Source organism: Rattus norvegicus, chromosome 7 (genome assembly GCF_021556685.1).
Source record: "Rattus norvegicus strain SHRSP/BbbUtx chromosome 7, alternate assembly SHRSP_T2T, whole genome shotgun sequence".
Lineage (NCBI taxonomy): Eukaryota > Metazoa > Chordata > Mammalia > Rodentia > Muridae > Rattus > Rattus norvegicus.
In genome coordinates, this window is record NC_141540.1 from 119,089,883 (window position 1) to 119,108,653 (window position 18,771).

The 18,771-nt window shown below is 50.6% G+C and overlaps 1 protein-coding gene across 14 annotated transcripts; it reads right to left on the bottom strand.

The window, feature by feature from the left end:
* Positions 1-696: 696 nt before the first annotated feature.
* On the bottom strand, positions 697-16,430 carry Foxred2 (FAD-dependent oxidoreductase domain containing 2). Of its 14 annotated transcripts, none has more exons than XR_015624105.1 (10): positions 16,289-16,430; positions 15,314-15,814; positions 13,331-13,582; positions 12,215-12,481; positions 11,887-12,053; positions 8,846-9,011; positions 7,503-7,744; positions 6,067-6,237; positions 3,118-3,599; positions 697-1,571 (listed from the first exon to the last, which is right to left on the bottom strand). XR_015624105.1 is itself a non-coding variant. In XM_087557429.1 (9 exons), the coding sequence occupies exons 2-9, from the start codon at positions 15,811-15,813 to the stop codon at positions 3,367-3,369; spliced, it is 1,998 nt and encodes a 665-aa protein (XP_087413555.1). In that variant the 5' UTR covers position 15,814; positions 16,289-16,430; the 3' UTR covers positions 697-3,366.
* Between the last annotated feature and the right edge of the window lie 2,341 nt (positions 16,431-18,771).

The window sequence follows — 18,771 nt, forward strand, 5'->3', positions numbered from 1 at the left end:
TTATTTTGTTGATTTTTTTTCTTTTTTCTTTTTTTCGGAGCTGGGGACCGAACCCAGGGCCTTGCGCTTGCTAGGCAAGCGCTCTACCACTGAGCTAAATCCCCAACCCCATTTTGTTGATTTTTAAGACAGGATTTCATTATGTAGCTAGTGTTGTGAACTCCTTATGTAGACCAGGTTAACCCTGAACTCACAGAAACTCACCTGCTTCTCCTTATGCCTCCCAAGGGCTGGGATTAAAGATGTCGTTTATAGGAGCTGGAGAGATGGCTCAGTGGCTGAGTACTTTTTGCTCTTCCTAAGTTCAATTCCCAGCACCCGCATGGCAGCTCACCCCTGTCTAAGGCCCTTTTCTGGAGTGTAGATTTACATGCAGACAAGGTACCCATGTGCACAAAGTACACAAATAAATAAGTCTTTTTAAAAAGACGTCTTTTTGTTTCCCAGGGTGGTCTTGAACTTCTGACCCTCCTGCCTCTACCTCCCACCTCCCAGGTGCTAGGGCTACACATGTTTCCACCTACTCTGCCTCTGGGCAGGCTTGCGACCATACATGATGCTCCTTTTCCTCTCCTGACTCCTTCTAGGGCACCCCCTCTCCGACCACCACATGGACAGTACAGCAGAGCACAGCCTCTGCGAGGGCTCCCATGTCTACTCTTTCCCGGCAATCCCAAAATTCAAGAGCAGAAGCTGTTTGAAAATAAATGTATTTTTATTTCAGTAGCCTATAATCACATTTGAAAAATAAACACAAATTTGATCAGAAGAGGAATGAAGATCCTCGTCCCACAGCCCTAGCAGAGCCACTGCGGTTTCCTATGGTCACCGCTACAAGCGGCTGCTGCCCCCTCACCCAGCGCCATGTCCCATGCAGCATCATACATATATAGGTATACTCATCAGCCTTCCCTACCCTCTTCAGAGATGATCAAGAGAAGTTACGTAACTCCTCTCCCTGCCTGTCACCTAGTTCAACCAGTTCCTTCACCATGATTATTCCGATTGATTGATTGATTGATTGATTGAGAGAAGGTTTCATTATATAGCTTTAACTGGCCTGGAATTTACTTCGTCAACCAGGCTGGTTTTGAATTCACAAGAGATTCTCCGCCCTGTGCTTTGGGCATACTAAGATTAAAGGCATAAACAACAATGCCCAGTTATTTTTGCCTTTTTAAAATTTCTTTTTTGAGATGGGATCTTATTAAGTTGCCCATACGGGAACTCTCCATGTAGCCCAGGCTGGCTTTAAACCTCAATTCTCCTGCCTTAGCTGCCCTAATGCTAGGATATTGGAGTGAGCCACATCTAGCTTGCCTTATTTTTAATCTTTTCTCTAAAATAGTTATGAGGTAGGGGTCCTGGAGCAATTGTCTCAGCACTTACGGCTGTTTCAGAGGATTTGAGCTCAGTTCCCAGCATCCACACATGGTGGTTCACAACCTCCTGTAACTCCAGCCTCCAGGCGCTCTGCCACCCTCTTCTGGTCTCTGGGCACCTGCACTCATGTCCACAGATGAGTAGACATAAGTAGAAATAAATCTTTTTTTTTTCTTCTTTTTTCAGAGCTGGGGACCGAACCCAGGGCCTTGCGTTTGCTAGGCAAGCGCTCTACCACTGAGCTAAATCCCCAACCCCACTGAGCTAAATCCCCAACCCCGAAATAAATCTTAAGAAGGTTATGTGGTTCAAGCTTGTAATCCGAATACTTGGGAGGTTGAAGCAGGAGAATTACCATGAGTCCAAGTGCAGGCTGGGCTATATAATAAGTACCAGGCCACAGGACATGGAATCTCTATGGGGCGGGGGAAGTAGAAGACATCTCTAGTCAACTGAGCAAGAACAGGATGCTCCGTGTTAAAAACAAATAAGGCTGCCTGATATTTTGACGGAATCAACGATCTGGCAGATGACAGGAAGCAGCAGATGTCTTATACAAGGGTGTCAGCCAGCTACTTGCTAAGGCACCAAACAAGTGCTCAGCCATCCTCGATGACTGGAGATGTAAGGAACAGGATTCGATGTCGTAGTGCTAAATCAAAGGCATATTTGAAAATGCTGTGGAGAAGAGGGTGGGATGGCAGGGTCCCCGTTCGGCTTGCCAATCAATCTGTGTGAAATATGGCAACACTGACATCCTGGGATTGGATGATGACTTAGTTAGAAGGTTTGGCTCTGTGCGTACTACACCAAGTAGGTTCAGGGGTACACAGTTCCTCCTGGTGACATGAAGTTGTTGAATTGTCCTGTTAGGACTTGGTAGGCCAGAAAGGAAGGTGGCTGCAGGCAGGTCAGGTAGACCCAGCCAAGACTCTCCCAAGGAGAAGAGGATGGCCCCAGGAAGGGGCTTTGGGTTGTGTCCCTGGGCGTTTGAGTGGCCTCCATGAAGGCTGATAGAGGGCCACTGGTGAAAAACAGTACCTGCACTCTGAGGCTATGGAAATCACGTGATCACCATGATGCCCTTGTGGGCCATGCTTTCCTCATGGCTTCTTTGCTAATCTGTTGGCTGAGTATGGACTCTGGGGAGGGAAGGCAAGGAAGAGGAGAGGAGCATCAGGAGCTGGGCAAGTGTCAACATTTCCATGCCCAAGGGAGCAGGCAAAGCAATATCTTAAACCTGCCCAGGCGGAGGGGCTGGGGATTTAGCTCAGCGGTAGAGCACTTGCCTAGCAAGCGCAAGGCTCTGGGTTTGGTCCCCAGCTCCGGAAAAAAAAAAAAAAAAAAAAAAAAAAAAAAAAAAAAAAAACCTGCCCAGGCGGGTCTCAAGGGAGACATGGCTCAGGATGCCAGATAGCAAGGTGGGAGAGGGACACACAGGCTGCTGACTCCTGCTGAGAGCAAGTGCCAGGGAAGAGGAAACTGTGTGGAAAGAAAGGGTGGTATAGGGCAGGCCTCCTGGATGAGGACACTAGAAGATCCCCACTGTCTACCCCACTGCTGAAGCCTTCACCCTCACATGCCCACCATGGAAACGAGGGGTGTCTGCTTTGAGATGTTCCCAGGTAAAGCTGAGCCCATCTGAGAGTGAACCCGAAGAAAAAGGAGACTGGCTGGTCCTAGAACAGACACACAAGACCAGCATGGTGTTTAGTGATGGTCCAAGTGGAACACTAGCTGGATGTGGAAGGGACCTCATACCTGACAGGAGGTACCCTCCTCTGGACCTTGCATCTAGCACCAGGGGCCAGCATGGGAAGGGACATCACTGTGTGACCTTATCCCAGCCTTCTGCACTCTACAGGCTGTCCTGTTGTCTGTGACCTCTGTGATGGTCCTGAGCCGCCTGAAAGGTGGGAGAGAAGTTCCCTGGGAAAAGGCTTCCTGGAGAGGTGCAAGCCATCATAGTCTGGGAGAGGATGCTCAGAGCTCCTCTCTGTTGCTGTCAAGGAATTGAGTCAGAGGCCCTGGAGCTGAGGAGTGGTCATCAAGCCACCTGCTGCTGTTCTCCATGGCCGTGTAGTCCTGCAGGAGCCTGCTTTCCACACCATGTTGACGAAGGCTCTTGGTGCTTGAAAGCCCCTGCATTCTTAGGTATCCCTGCTGGCAAAAGGGCGGCAGCTTCTGGCGTGTGAGAGTGAACAGGAAACAGGACTCTATTCAAAGATGAAAGAAGGCGTCAGGCCAGGCTGGAGAGAGAAGCACTGAGAGGAGCTGGGCAATGCTGGGGCCCTAGGTATCCACATATTCTATACTTTGTCCCCACCAGTTACTTAGTAGCCATTTTGGTTTTCATATTGTATATGCTACGCTATACTACCCACACTTAGCAGCCGTCACCATCAACAGGACCATCCCAATGGTGTAAGGTACCTGTTGGGTCACCCTTATGTGTTGATTAGCTTCTTGTCAGCTAGACACAGGGTCGGGTCATCTGGGAAGAGGGCCCCATTTATTTTATTTTGTTATGTTTTATTTTGTTTTTAAGACAGGATCTCTCTATATAGCCTTGGTTACCCTGGAACCCATAATGTCGACCAGGCCGACCTCAAACTCAAGATCTGCTTTCCTCTGCTTCCCTACTGCTGAGATTAAAGGCATGCTGGCTGAAGAGGGAGCCTTAATTGCAGGGTTGCCTCCCTGATTTCTGGTAGGCAAATCTGTGGGGAAAGTTTCTTGATTAGAGATTGGTGTGGGAGTGCCCAGCTCACTGTGCTTGGTGCATCCCGGGCAGGTGGTCCTGGGTTGCATAAGAAAGCTGGAGCAAGCTATGGGGGCCACAGGCCAGCAAGGGTCGTCCTTCATTACCCTTGCTTCAGTTCCTGCTTTCAAGGAACTGTTAGAGGCAGGAATAAACCTTTTCTCCCCACATTGCTGCTTTTTTTGGAGGGGGGTTATGGTGTTTTATCTCAGCATTGGAAAACAAACGAGGATATCTTATCTCACCTTGTTTAGTAATGGCTTCAAAGCCTTTACAGAGATCCCACAATTTGGGAAAGTCAAAGGGAAGCCCTAAAGTATTTCCTTTAAGTGAAAACGTGCTAGTTCTATTCAGAATAAGAAAAATCCCTGCCTTGTGTGCAGCTGCTAATGCTGTGGTAAGCTGCATCTTCCCTTTGGGAACCCAGGAGGGGAGAATGAAATCCACGTGGCAATGATAAATATCACATAAAACAAACAGACGTTAAATTTGTGGAGGAAAACACAACACACATGTACACACATTCATGTTCTGACTTCAAAGTGCCAGCCATCACCAGACCTAATTGAGATTTCATTATGGGATCCCCCAAAGTGAGTGACCCCCAGCCCCTGGCTATGAGTATGAGATTTGGTTCTATTCTCTCAGGCATTCACTGGACGTCTTGGACCGCATCCTGCATGGTCTGGATGGGAAACAGCACCAGTGCCATGGCTTTGAATGAGAAACAAGCCTTGAAACAGACCCCAGCTTGCTAGGAGTTAGAGGCAGGGTGGGAAAGTGGAGAGTCAGAGCCTTGAGTCCTTCCATGTCTTCAGGGGAAGATCTTTCATTTCCCCCCTTCCCTTTACCTCTTGTAAAAAGAGGGGAATACATAAGGAACGATGCCTTGAGGGTCACAAGGTGAACAGCTTAGAAGGGCTCCATAGGACCCCTCCTTGCTTCACCACTGATTCCCAGCAGACGCCTTGGCAGAGAAGAGGATAGATGTGAGGGCAGCCACATGGTCACTTAGCCAGCATGACCTTCTGATGACAGCACCCTTCTGCAGTACCCAGGGTGACCGATCCCAGCCGAAGCTGAGGCCAGGGCTAGCAGCTGTGCCGTGGTTAAATGGCAGCTGGTCTTCTGTAAGGATTCATCCCAGCTGAGGGCACCCCCAAAGGCTGGGAGCATAAGTCAGTGGGATCTAGGACTTGGGGTGGGGATATGCACTGGACTGTTGTGGACTCTTGAGGCCTGGGGAATGGGCAGGCAGTTTGAAGCCCAGGGCTCTCTTTTCTAGGCCTTTCAGGGTCTGTGTGAGCAAGGTTGGCTGCTCACAGGCTGCTCTATGCTTAACTGAGACAGGAAGCTTCTAGATGATTAGGGCTGGGGGTCACACAGTAGCAAGTCAGCTCCCAATCCATCATTTCAAAGCAGACTCAGGATAAAACAGGATGCTCTTTGACTGGCTGGAGCCAGTCTCTAACTTGACTTGATATGAATGGCGTCAGACATTTGACAGCTGTTTGACATATTCTCTCAAGGATAGAAAAAGCATTGGATTCAGAACACCCAGGGGTTTAAAAGGACAGAAACATTGGCTTATTTCTGTTACTCTCTCTTCTAGACTATCTGAGTTCTTGCCCTAGGTCCCTCTTTGTATTTAGCTGTCCAATTCACCAATTCTCTCTTTACCTCTGTCTAATCTACCAACTCCTTACATTGAGCTTCTCATTTCAAGCATATTTAATTTCCATTAGTTTGCTCTGCATCTTTTCCAAAATTGTATAATGTTGGTAGTCTCTAGCTCTTCATTACGTTTTCTCCTGCCCTCCTTTTCCCTTTCCTTTTCCTGTGCTAGGCCTCAAACCCATGCATGACAGCACGCTATCACTAAGTGTACGCCCCACCATCTGCCCCCTTGGGAGCTTGGTTACCTGCATAAAAGCTACGCAGATCTGTGTCCAGACAGTTTTCCAGGAAGCGCCTCAGTGGGAGGATGTGCCCCACGGGGGCTGTCCAGTCAGTCAGGAAGTCCTCCACGATGTGGTGGATGGCCACAGGCCGAGGCAGGGGCCACTGTGCAGGACGGAACCGCATGTCTTGCTCTGTGGGAGGAGGGAGGCATCAGAGCCAGGTCCTTCATGCTGGCACATCCCCCTGCTCTCATGATTGCCTCTCTGTGGTGTTTCTGCCTGGCTGTGGTCAGCTTGGCCACCAGCCACCTTCATGTAGATGGAGGAAGAGGAACTAGAGCTGCTGCCTGTGGTTTCTGAGTGCTCACACACTCAGTGAGCACACAGGGCTCATCTAGAATCCCCCTGCTCTCTAAGCGCCCAGCCCATAGGCCACTGGACTAACACTGACCATCCCTGGAAACCAGACCCTAGGCGATGACCAATCCTAGCTGGCCAGTGTTCAGGCTGCCGACTATAGATCTGCACACCCCACTCCCCACCTTCTGAAGCTGCCTCTGCCCTTGGGAACAACCCCCAGCTGGGCCACCTCTTTCTTTTTTCAGGACAAGGTCTCAAGTAGCCAGGGTTGTTCTGCCTCTATTTCCCAGATACTGAGATTACAGAGGGATGTCTCACCACACTCAGTTCTGAGACAGGAGCTCACTGTAGAGCCAAGGATGGCCTTGAGCTTATGGCAAACCTGCCCCAGACTCCTTACCCCTGGGGTAACAAGCACCTGTCTGGAGCACCCTCTTCAACCTGAGACCTTTCGAGCTCTGAATTGAAAGGCATGGTACCTAGGCTGTGCCCTTGGGCTGCTGGCAAATCTAGTGTATCCTCCTGCAGTCCTAGGTGAACTGATATTCACCATCCCATTTTGTAGACCAGGAAGCAAGGCTCAGAGAGGTTAAGTAAAATGGCCAAGGTCAAACTGCTGTGAGTACAGAACTGTGAATTGGGCCTGGCATTTCTGTACTGTGTTCTTGTCCTTGTCTGCTTTATTATCACTGTTGTTTGTGTGGGCACCCATGTCACAGAGCCTGTGTGGGGGAGGTCAAAGGACAAATCTAAGCAGTCGGTTCTCTTCTACCTTTACATGGGTTCCAGGGATTGAACCCAGGTCTCCAGGCTTCCACAGTAAGTGCCTCTGCCCACCACCCAGTCATCTTACCTGCCCTCATCCATTTTTCTTACTACTCACCTGCAGCTCCTTACCCCACTCTGAGGCACCACAACATGACAGCACCCCTTTCACTACAGAGTGCCCAGAGACCGTGGGTGGCTTACGAGGGTCCCCCGGGTGCCCTCTGTCAGCTGCAGAAGTCCTGTGGTGACTGTTTTACAGACAGAGGTGGTCCAAGAAGAGCCCTCTGAAGAGGCCTGGCTGAGCTCAGGGAGGGTGGAGGGCAGCTCACCGGTGGGGAGGTGTCTGTAGTAGTAGATGACAGGGTGGAGGAAGTTAGACATCCAGGCATCTTCTATGTGTGCCACGGACCGGTCATAATAGAAGACGTCCTTCTCAGGCCCAGAGAAGTTTTTGCCATATTCCATGTTGATGACAAAGATCCCGTGCCTTGCTGTCCTCCCTGTGAGCATCTCCAGCTGGGCCAGCATCTGTATAGGGAACTCCTCCAGGTACTCAAATGCTGTAGCGTTCCTGTGGGTGGGACCAGGGAGGGGTGCAGGTTCACCACAGGTGCAGTGCTGTGGACTCCCACCCTGTAATACCATTCCAGGGGCAAGGGTGTTCCAGGATGAGGGAAAGTGGGGAGAAGCTGGTCTCTGTAGGTAGAGACGAGAGTACTGTGGTGAGGGAGGTCATCAGGCTTGAGTAAAGGATATATGAGGTGAATGTACAGTCAGTGTTTGGAGAAGGGGAGTGGTTGGCTCTGAGGAGTGGGAGGCGGGACAACAGTATGGCTGTCCTTTTAAAAGGATGGCTGGGGCTGGGGATTTAGCTCAGTGGTAGAGCGCTTACCTTGGAAGCGCAAGGCCCTGAGTTCGGTCCCCAGCTCCGAAAAAAAGAACCAAAAAAAAAAAAAAAAAAAAAAAGGATGGCTGGTGGCTACTGAGGGCAGAGTGACTGTGCTGGGAGGCTGCTGGGCCATTGTGGGTGTTGGGACTAGGATTCTGAGTAAGCCTGGGTCCTGGCAAAAGCGCCCTGATCTAGACAGCTCTGGCCCTCATAGAAAGGGTGCTGAGGATGAAGCAAGGTGGTGCGATGAGCTCCTGGCCTCCCCATGTCCCTGAACTTGGTGTTGGGAAGCTAGGGCTTTGGATCAAGGGGTGTCCTCTGACTTAGAAGTCTTCCTGTGTTTCACCTGCCTGTTTTCTGTAAAGTTCTTCCTTGCTTTCTCCTGACATGTCCTGTACTGACTGTCCTCAGGCTCTGGGTGTCTTGGGATTTGCCAGTAATCATTTGATCTAAAAGGGCCAAGCAGGCCCTTGCCTGAGGAGTCTCTTATCTTCGCCCTACCATGCTGCAAGGGAATTAATTATGGTCATTCTGTAGATGGGGCAAGAAAGTGCAGCGCTTCACTAACTCCCCCAAACCACACAGTAAGATGTCTATAATCTGCGCTTTACACATGGGCTGTCTGGAAGACCCTGTGCTATTTACCTCACCGACTTCCTCTGCAGGCCTCCTTTGCTCAGGAAACAACTGGGCCACTTAGCACACGGAGTAGAACCAGAAGCGAGGGGCAGGGTGACTGGGTGAAGCAGGGTTGGAGGAGATTAAGTGAGAAGGGCTACTCACTCCTTCAACAGGATGATGTCGGCCAGCACGCTGAACATTTGGTACAGCCCCGAAGCCTCATTTACACGCCGAATGATGGAGCTGGTCAGCTGTGTGATGGGGTACTGTGTGGACGGCCAGGTGATGCCATGGTGCCGATGCTCCAACAGCCGGTGGACAGCACGCACTGAAATGGCCAGAGGGAGGAAGGGCCAAGATTTTATCTTGCTTCGGTGGAGGGAGGCTCAGGCCTGGGAACAGTGGCATGAGAGCTAAAAGTATAAGTCTATGTAGAGTCTACACAGAGTATACGTAGAGTATGTGTGGAGTATATGTAGAGTGTATACAGAGTATATGTAGACTATATATAAAGCATATATAGAGTATACAAGGCCAGATGGCAAACATTGCTTCTTCATTCTGTCTCTTGGGTATCAGGCAAAGTATGGGTGGGGTGGCTTTGGGTGTGAGTGGTCTACTTCGGCTTGAGGCTATCTGAACAAGGAAGTTTCCCTGCCAGCTGTCGTCCTTTACACTAGGTGAGTCTAACCCTGATACAGAACTCTCCATCCTCCTTGGTGGCCATCTCTAAGGTCTCATGAACGTTCTGGCTCTTCTGTCTTTCTCAGCCCAAGTCTACCTGTCACTGTCTTGTTCTGAGGTCTCTTGCAGAAGGCAACTGGTGCCCAAGCCAGCAGTGAAGTGGCTTACTTCACACCTGGTCTGCCCATCATGATATGGCCGAACACAATTACTTGTTCTTCCAAAGTTAATAAAACACCGCAATGCAATGAGGCTGGGCCACAAACCAGCTGCTCATAGGAAAGGAGCCAGTGGCCAAGCTGAGTTTATAAGGTTGAGCGGCTGAAACTCGAGGGGCCTGGGATGGAGACCGAGCCTGGCGCCTTGAGGATGCAAGACCTTTGCAGAGCAGGTGACAGCATGCTGAGGCTCTCTTTTCGGGGGTGGAAGAGAAACCGTGAACGAACAAACTCACAAAGGGTGATATTTCCTCTTTGCTTTTAGAACCACGGAAGGAACCTGGAGTCTCGTACATGTTAGATAAGTGCTCTGTCACTAAACTACATTTTATCCCCCCCTCTTTTTTTTTTTTTAACTTTGAGACGGGTCTAAGTTTGGCCAGGCTGGCCTTGGACTCACTGTGTAGTTTTCCCTGCCAGCTGGAGAGGGTACTGGAGTATAAACCCTGGGCCTGAGGTAACACAAGTCATCAAACTAAACGGAAACATGAGGATATGGACTCAAGGCCCTTAGGGTTTGTTTGTGGCCCACGTAGCAGTAGCCAGGCAATGTGGCACTCACTCCACGGGCAAAGTGGAGCCACTACCTGAGGAGATGTGAGCCTGCATGGATCTCCTAGTCACACCCTTTTGCTTCCAGAGACACAGATGAGGAGATTGACAGGTGGTCTCCAGGATTGCTCAGATGAGCTTAAGTGTTCACCACTGCCACCTGCCACGGACTACTTCCCAGGCGTTAGGCAGCAGAGGCAGCTGCGTCATCCCCACAGTGCCCACTCTAACCGGGAAGTGGGGGCAAGACCTCCCATCAGAGGGCACGAGGACCTATCGACCTATGCTAAGCTTGCTACTGCCTTTCACTTTTTGTGCTTTACAAAGAAACTCATCGGGCTGGCAAGAGGGCTTGGCAGGTAGGCAGGCTTGACCTGCCATCAAGCCTGAGTTTAATCCCCAGGTCCCACATAGTCGAAGGAGAATAACCTACTCCTAAAGGCTGTCCTCTGATCTTGACACATACGCTGTGGCACATGTGTGACCCCAATAAGTGATTACAGATTTTGTGCTGTTTTGTGTTTTTCAACATTTCTACAATAAGCACACAATTTTTTTTTTTTTGCATCCAGATCTGTGAGGGGCCCCTCCTCTGATCTCCACATCGTCTGCCTTATTGTCTTACAAAGAAAACAAAGCACAAACCAGATGTGGTAGTGCACATCTGTAGTCTCAGAACCAGGGAGGCTGAAGCAGGAGGATTGGGAGTTTGAGGATTGGGACTGGGCTATCACGGCCTGATCTGAACACAAATGGTTTACTAACATTACCTTTACAGGTCATTTTTCTCTCCCTAGCCTCAGCACTGTGGACCCTGGACTGGGGATTGAGGATACGCAGACCAACAACATCAGCCCTGAGTGAAAGCTTCCCTGGGATTCCTGAGACCAAGGAGATACTCGATCCTCCATCCACTGAATGCAAGGCAAGCCCTGCAAGCAGCTGCATACCAAGCTGGCGGCATCTGAGCCCCAATGTGGGTAACAGCTAAACAGGCCACTCAGCTGCTGCAGCCCACTGCTTCCTCCAGGGAGGGGAGAAAGGGGCAGAAGAAGCCGCCTTCTAAAACCAGCAACCAAGTCAAACACAAGCAATCTCTCTGGCCCTCAGCTGCTTCCTCAGGAAAAAACAAAGGCCTCGCTGGCCAGATGGCTCAGTGGGTCAAAGCGCTTGCTATGCAAGCTGAAAAACTGAGTTTGAGCTCCAGAGCTCACGGTGGAAGGAGAGTCCAACTCCTGCAAGCTGTCTTCTGACCTCCAGATGCACACCATGGTACATGCGGTGTGCACATGTGCGAGTGTGTGCGCGCACGCGCGCGCACACACACACACACACACACACACACACACACACACTGTTATAAATAATCTAGAAGATACTCAGCATGTTGCAACCTATTCCTCTCCTTCACTTTCTGTTTTCCTTACAGTGGAAGATACAGTGGAAGAGTGACATTTTTACTACTGAAAGTTTCGCACAAAGAACTGACATAATCAATAGAACTTTCACTGAGGTGTTCCCACATGCTGGGTACATGAGCTGCTTCCTGGGCACACACACCACTGCCTTATTCAGCCCTGTGAGACTGGCACCTCTTAGACTACCCATCCCCCTTGAACACACTTTAATTTAACTGCATGGGACTGAGCATGTCACAGCCACCCTTAGAGGTGTCTACTGTCATGCTTCCTCTAGGCGATCTCCAGACCATGAGAACATCCTTTCGATGCTTTTGGAAGTCAGGCTTACCTGTGTATCGGAATCCGTGGATGAAGCCGCCAGCAGACTTCCGGTAGTCCACTGAGTGGCTGGCGGTCCCCAGGATAAAGAGACCCCGGCTCCCTTTGGATTCATAGCTGGCTTTGATCAGTGGGTACTTCTTGCTGAACTCAGTCCCTGAGGAGAGTCTGAGGGACCTGCCAGTGAGAAGGGTTGTTAGGAGCAAGAGCTGCTGGGAACACGACCCCTGGCACCCTCCTCCTGCGTTCCTGAAGTGCTCTCCTGAAGCCTGCCATGTCCCCAGGGAGGTCTGAAGGTGTTGCTGAGAGGTCCCAACATCCATCCTACTTAGACTCACTGGTTGAAAATGGAGAAGTCAAATTTCCAGCCCAGGCAGCGGATGACACGGTCGTAGGCCACCCGCATGGCAAAGTTGTCATTGTCGTCCTGGGGGAGGGGAATGGAGTCAGCACTCTGGTTGCTGCTGTTCTCCAGGAGGAACTTCAGGGTGATATGGAACTTGCCCTTGCTGTCCTTCACGAGGGCTAGATACTCCAGGTCTGATTCCAGGAGTCCGTCTAGCGATTTCAGCTGGTAGGTGTCCAGTAGGCCATTGTTGATGGCTCTGGGGCCCCACAAGCAGGCAAGAGAAGAAAGAGATCAGGAGGGCTGAGGATGGGGGAGCTCCCATATCCCAGGCTTTCTAACCCAAGGGAAGCTTAATCCCCATAGAGGTAACACCAGGAGGTTGTGAATGTCTCTCTTCTTTCCCTTCCTTCCTTCTTTCTTTTTTGGTAAAGGTAAGGTCCTATGTAGTTCAGGCTGGCCTCAAATTCACTAGGTATCTAAGGATGGACCTGGGACTCTGATCCTGCAGCCTCTACTGCCTGAGTGCCGAGCTGAGACCTCAGGTACGTGTCAGCTCGCCTTGCTTGTGTGCAGCTGGGGACTGAACCCAGGGCTTTAGTACACGGGAGTCAAGCACTCCCCAGGCCCCAGTGCTGGATCCTTAAGAGGTGGAGCCTAGAGGCAGATCACTGGGTAATGCCCTCGGAAGAGATTAAGGCAGTTCTGTTGGGACCCCCTGTAAGTTCCAGGTAGAGGTCTGCAATAGAAGGGAGCCCAGCCTCCCCCTTGTTCTGGCTGTCCATCCTGTTGTGCAGCCTTACTGTCTGACATATATGCCTGCTGCTGTGACACCATCTGCTATGAGGTGCTGATGAGAGAGGAACATACTGCTAGACTTAGCCTCTGAAATCATGAACTCGGCCACAGGCACTTTCTTTCTTTTTTTTTTTTTTTTTGGTTCTTTTTTTCGGAGCTGGGGATCGAACCCAGGGCCTTGCGCTTCCTAGGTAAGCGCTCTACCACTGAGCTAAATCCCCAGCCCCAGGCACTTTCTTATAGTACAGGATTAGTACAAGGTTAGTACAGGATGTATGGGACAGGGTATGTAAGCAGGGCTGCAGCATACCTGACGTCTCCAACATAGTGGGTGGCCCAGGAGAGCCGAACTCGGGAACGGCTCAGCATGTGAACAAAGTTTGTGACACCCAAGATGTTTTCTGCTGTCTCGAAGGCTGAGTTCCCATGGCCCAGGATCAACACATTCTGACCCACAAAGTCTTCAGGGTCCACAGACACAGACTCGTACCCCTCCACGTATTCAGAGCCAGGGAAGTCGACCAGTTTGGGGACTGCCAAACCAGTGGCCACAAGCAGGACACTGCAGGTAGGGACACGGAAAGACAACTCAGTTCTTCAGGTGTACGGCCACTCAGTGTGGATCCCCTTGCCTCATCCTGATTCCAGGCTCCACCAAGACATGTCCACTCAGATGTTTCCCCATTGACTCTTCTATTTACTGACCCCTTCTCTCTCCAAGCTATCCACAGTCCTTCATGCTTTACTGGAAGGAGACCTTACCTGGGGATTAAGTTTGCTCACTGATATCATGATAAACTAAAACCATCTCTTTTAATTTTTAACACAGTGATGAGGTCAGTTTTCCCCAGGGGGATGTACTCTACCCTGGCACTCAGGTTCCTCTCGTAACTTGCAAGCCAGGCGCACACATCTTCTGTCCACACTGTGCTGGTGCATTTATCTTATCTACTCCTCAATCTTCCCACTCCTCAGCTGGTATCCACTGGCCTGTTTCACAGTCATGGGGCCCTGTGGGTTCGGGCATCAGAACTCTTCAAAGCAGGAGAGCCACAATCTGAGTATAGAGGGCCTGATTCCAAAGTCCTGTTGGGATGGGGACTTGATATGTAGCCTGGGCTAGCCTTGGGTCTGGCAATCCTGTTGCTTCAGTGTCCCTATGCTGGGGTTATGGGCACATGCTCCATCATGCCTAGCTCTGCTCTCTATCCTTGTGAGGATTACAATGGGGTGGATTTTGCAGGCTACAGAATAGTTTGGCCACAAGGGACGCATACAGCAAACATAACTTTGTTTTCTGACCCCTTTCCTCTCTGCTCCTCACTTCCTTCTACTCCAGTGAATCTACCTAAAACCCAAGAGTCCCAGTCAAGACGACCCCTTTTTTCTGAGCTGCAGGAACAGACGAATGATAATTAGGAGTGAAGCTGACAGCCAGGAAGGGAACATGGAGTAGCAGATAGAACACAGGCTTAGGGGTTAGCAAAACCTCAGCCCAAATGTAGCCCCACCATGTCAGTGGTAAGACACAACTTGTTGATCAAGGTCTTCAGAGCAGAGCCTCAGATCTGTGCCTGCTAAATGGGTATTAGGGAGCATCTTCCCTAGGTTTCTTGTGCGGATTGAACAAGTTCGAGGTGCCCACATAATGTCTCCCAAACCAAAGCAAGGTAACACGAGTACCTGGAAGCCATGTTTGTTGGGTCTTTTGCTCTGGTTCTGTTCTGAAATCCTACGGGATAGTGTCTAATGTTGCCTAGACACGTTGCCCTGCTTGTCTCAGCATGGGTTTTGGGGACACTTATTTTTATGAAACTATCAGATGTGCCCAACCCATGGTTTCTGGGTCACATGGGATACAGGATAGCTATGATTGTGGCCCGACACAACTTGCAAACTTACTTAACATATGAAATTTGTGTATATGTGTGTTTCACAACTTGATTGCATGGCTTTAGAGTTTGAAGCCTGTAGATGAACATGTAGTGTAGTAGTGTCAAAAGGCTGGACCTGCCCGCAAGGGTTGTTGGGTACAAGCTATGTTCACACACAGTACTCAACACCAGAGGATCATTGTGAAGTCAAGAGAGCCTGGCAAATCCTAGGGAATACATTGCTAGATTTTTCCAACCATACTCAGCCACAGCTTTGTAAGAACGCACCTTAAAAAAGTTCTGGCTGTACCAAAGCTTGGCACTGAGCCCCATTGGGAGCAAGGAGTATAACTGCTATGCCCTTTCTCTTATTCTTTCCGATCTCGAGGCCAATCCAGCCGTGTCCTGAGGCTCCTTACCTGCATTGGTAAACCTGGCCCTTCTGGTCCCTCAGAATGAAGTAATGGCCGTTCCAGGCTTGTGGATCCTTGTCCAGAGTCACGTGGGTGATGTTTGTGTTGTATAACACACGGAGCCCTAGGCGCTGTGCGAAGTCACCCAGGTAGCGCACCATATCGCTGGCGTCTGGGAAGTAAGCCTGGGAGTAGTGTCTGAAGAGCAGGTGTGGGTCGTCGCTGAGGAGAGAGTTCCAGTCGTGGCGAAGGTTGAACTCTGCGTTGGCCTTGCCTGTGTACCGCTTGTTGATGCTGATGAGCTTGCGGTGGCGCGGGTAGCGAGTGAAGAAGCTGCCAGGTGCGGACTCTCGTTCGAATACCTCGTAGTCCCTGCCGGCTCGATGCAGGAGTGCAGCCATCTGCAGGCCCGCAGGACCAGCGCCCAGCACGCAGTAGTCCCGGTGCGGACGGGAGCACACTGCCAGGTGCAAGGCTAGGGCCACCAGCAGCCCCGAGGGACCCATCCTGCGGCACAGTAGAGGAGAGGCCTCGCACCTCGTGGTTGGCAGCTGGTGACAGCCGGCTTTCCCGAGGAACGAGAAACCTAGCGCTTGAGCCTCCCAGGGATCTGGAGCGGGGCCAGGACTGAACCCCGGGACCCAGGAGTTCATCTATCCCGTCTCCATCCCTTTCAGGTAAGATCAAGGACCCACAGGAATTCTGAAGCGCCCCCCCCCCAACTCATTTCCATAGTCCTCTTTCCCAGGGCGTCAGACTCCCTTATTGTCATGGTAACTTCCACCCCAAAGGAGAGGCAGTTTCCCCAGTTTCTATGCATTCTGGATGTGCCCTGCATTTTGGGAGGGGTCTTCCCAGGTGGACCCTTCAGATGTCTGGTTTGTCTACCCACCTTTCACCCTCAGGGGGGGACCTGAAGGAGGTGTGGCCTTTAAGGCCCCTCCCCAGCCCCCCGGATCACGTGAGGATGCCCCGGCACACCTGCCGCGGTCTCCGCTATCCCGCACTGCTACTGGCGCGTGCGCGGTGCCCAGGCTGAACTTCCGATCCGCACGCTGCCGACGCCCGTGGCCCAGCGATGCTCTCACGGCAGGCTGCAGTGGAGGGAAGCGACGGCTGACTCGCGCCACAGCGGCCACGCCTCTCCCCACTCCGGGCCAATAGCAGGGGGCGGGTCACGTGTGCCACGCGCGGCACGCCGGGACTAGTGGGGCGGCCGGGGCGCGAGTGGTGCGCACGTGCTGTGAGCGCTGTTTCTGAGGATAGAGGTGCCCCGGGGAACAGCAGGTCCATGATGGGACACCCGGCTCTTCCTTTTGATTTGTACTATTCCTCGTCTCAGAGATGATAGTTTTTGGTGAAAATCTTGGCATTTATATCCCTTTATTACTCTAGAATACTGAAACTAATTGGCCAGTCAATTTTGTGGGACTGAGGAGAGTATGAGGCCAAGACAGATGAACCAATTATTTAAAGACTCGACTGTTCAGCTGTCCGAAGGGTGGGCAAGGGAAGCGACTCCCAGCACCTTATAACTGACTGACTGGTCAATAAAAAGTGACAAAGTTTGCATAAAACAAAGATAAGCTAAGTGGATTTTGAGGCAGCATAGTGGCTCACTCTTGTAATCTCAGCAATCGTGATTCTGAGGCAAGAGGCCTGTGTGAGATCCTGCTTCAGACTCCCCAAACCGGAGGCTCAAATTGCAGCCCTGTGTAGGAAGGAGGATTTGGATATTAAGGCTGGCTCCCTGGTACTACTCACCTGTTTAGAATACTGTGTGCCTGTTGGGGGAAGGACAGCGACCTTCACAAGGCGATACAGAAGCAAGGGTTCTTAGGAAAAACATCTGGGAAGGACTTTTGCAGCTTTGTGTGGCTGGAGCAGCTTCCTATTAAAAGGGAGCCATGCGGGGTTGGGGATTTAGCTCAGTGGTAGAGCGCTTGCCTAGGAAGCGCAAGGCCCTGGGCTTAGTTCCCAGCTCCGGAAAAAAAAAAAAACCAAAAAAAAAAAAAAAAAAAAAAAAAAAAAAAAAAAAAAAAGGGAGCCATGCTTCTGGAAGCCTACTCGGAACTCCACCCACTCATGCTTAGAAATTTACGTTTATGATTGTCCTGGTAAAAGCACACCCAGGAATGCAGGTGCTTTTTTTAGAACTTGCACCAAAAGGAGAAACGCCCCCCCCCCCCCCCCCAGGGCAGACATAAACTGTTTATTGTCACTGTGAAGACCTCAGCCCACAGGTTTAGTCTGGAGCTACCCTGGCTAGATAAGGTACCTCACCATAAAGAGTATTTCAGATACTGTGGAGAGGATGGTCGGGCACCAAATGGAACCATATAAAATTGGTCTGCCTTTGGTGATGGAAATGGATACTTACTGGTCAAAGGAACCCCAGGCCTGGCTGAGGTGCTGCGGGGTTCCCAACCATTGATATACAGCCCATAGCTACAGAAGCTTCTTGTAGGATTGGACCAAACAGATCTCTGCAAGAGATCTGGACTCTGGTCCACTCCTGAAGCCCAAGACATTTGTCACACTACTTTAATGTTCTTTTCACTCTGAGTCAGGGCTGCTTCAAGTTGAGATTCTCAGAAACTACAACACCCAAGGATGAAGCCCAACATCCTTCGCTGACTTATTTCAGTTATGTTGCTGAAACCTACCTCTTTAGGAAGGTTCCAACCCTGATGCTTACCTACACAGCTCTGCTCCCACTCATACCCCAGTCCTGAGGGGCAGGCAAGAATACTTGGGCAATTACCTGGGTGGGACAATTACTAGTGTTCAAAAAAGCACGCAGTCCACAGAGCCTTTAAACACGCTATGTGACACATTGCTTTGTGCAGACTGGTTTGAGGCTTTCCCATCCCAGGTCAACCTTGTAAGTAACTAAAATCACCACCCAGCAGACTGAAGAGGTCTTCCTCAAGGACCACCTCCCAGCCATGCCCTGCCCTTGGTGATAACTTCTAAGGCACACCTAGGTCATGCTAGGAAGACATCGTAGTTCAAACTTCCTAATACCAGCACACTTTAATAGTTTCTCATATTGTGACCCCAACCATGAAATTATTTTCATTGCTACTTTGTAACTGTGATTATTATTGCTAACAAATCACAACATGTTTTCTGATGGTCCTAGGCAACCTCTGTGAAAAGGTTATTCAACCCCCAAGGGGTCACAACCCACAGGTTGAGAACCACTGGGTAACAGGACTTTTTGTGAGGGCTCTTCCCCCATAATGCATCTCAAATTGCATGAAAGGGCCTGTCATGGGTTCTGAAACTAACACTCAAGGCCTTCACCCTCCACAGGGAATGCAGTTCTCAGTGCCCCAGCTGAGATGGAACTACTCAGCAGCAGCCAGGCCACACAAACTTCTGGCTCTGGTCTCCCTTTCCCAGGGGCTGCTGGGAGAAGGAAGGGCTGCAGATCACAATGGGAGCACAGGACAAAGGAA

What these genes read in the sequence shown, in the direction of transcription:
- Foxred2 (XM_087557427.1), bottom strand. Translation starts at nt 15,960, where the DNA reads ATGAACTCCTGGGTCCCGGGGTTCAGTCCTGGCCCCGCTCCAGATCCC. An exon ending in CCACGGATTCCGATACACAG is followed by an intron (nt 9,012 to 11,886) that starts GTAAGCCTGACT and finishes TGGCCATTTCAG; the next exon opens with TGCGTGCTGTCCACCGGCTG. An exon ending in CTACAGACACCTCCCCACCG is followed by an intron (nt 6,238 to 7,502) that starts GTGAGCTGCCCT and finishes CTCCTCCCACAG; the next exon opens with AGCAAGACATGCGGTTCCGT.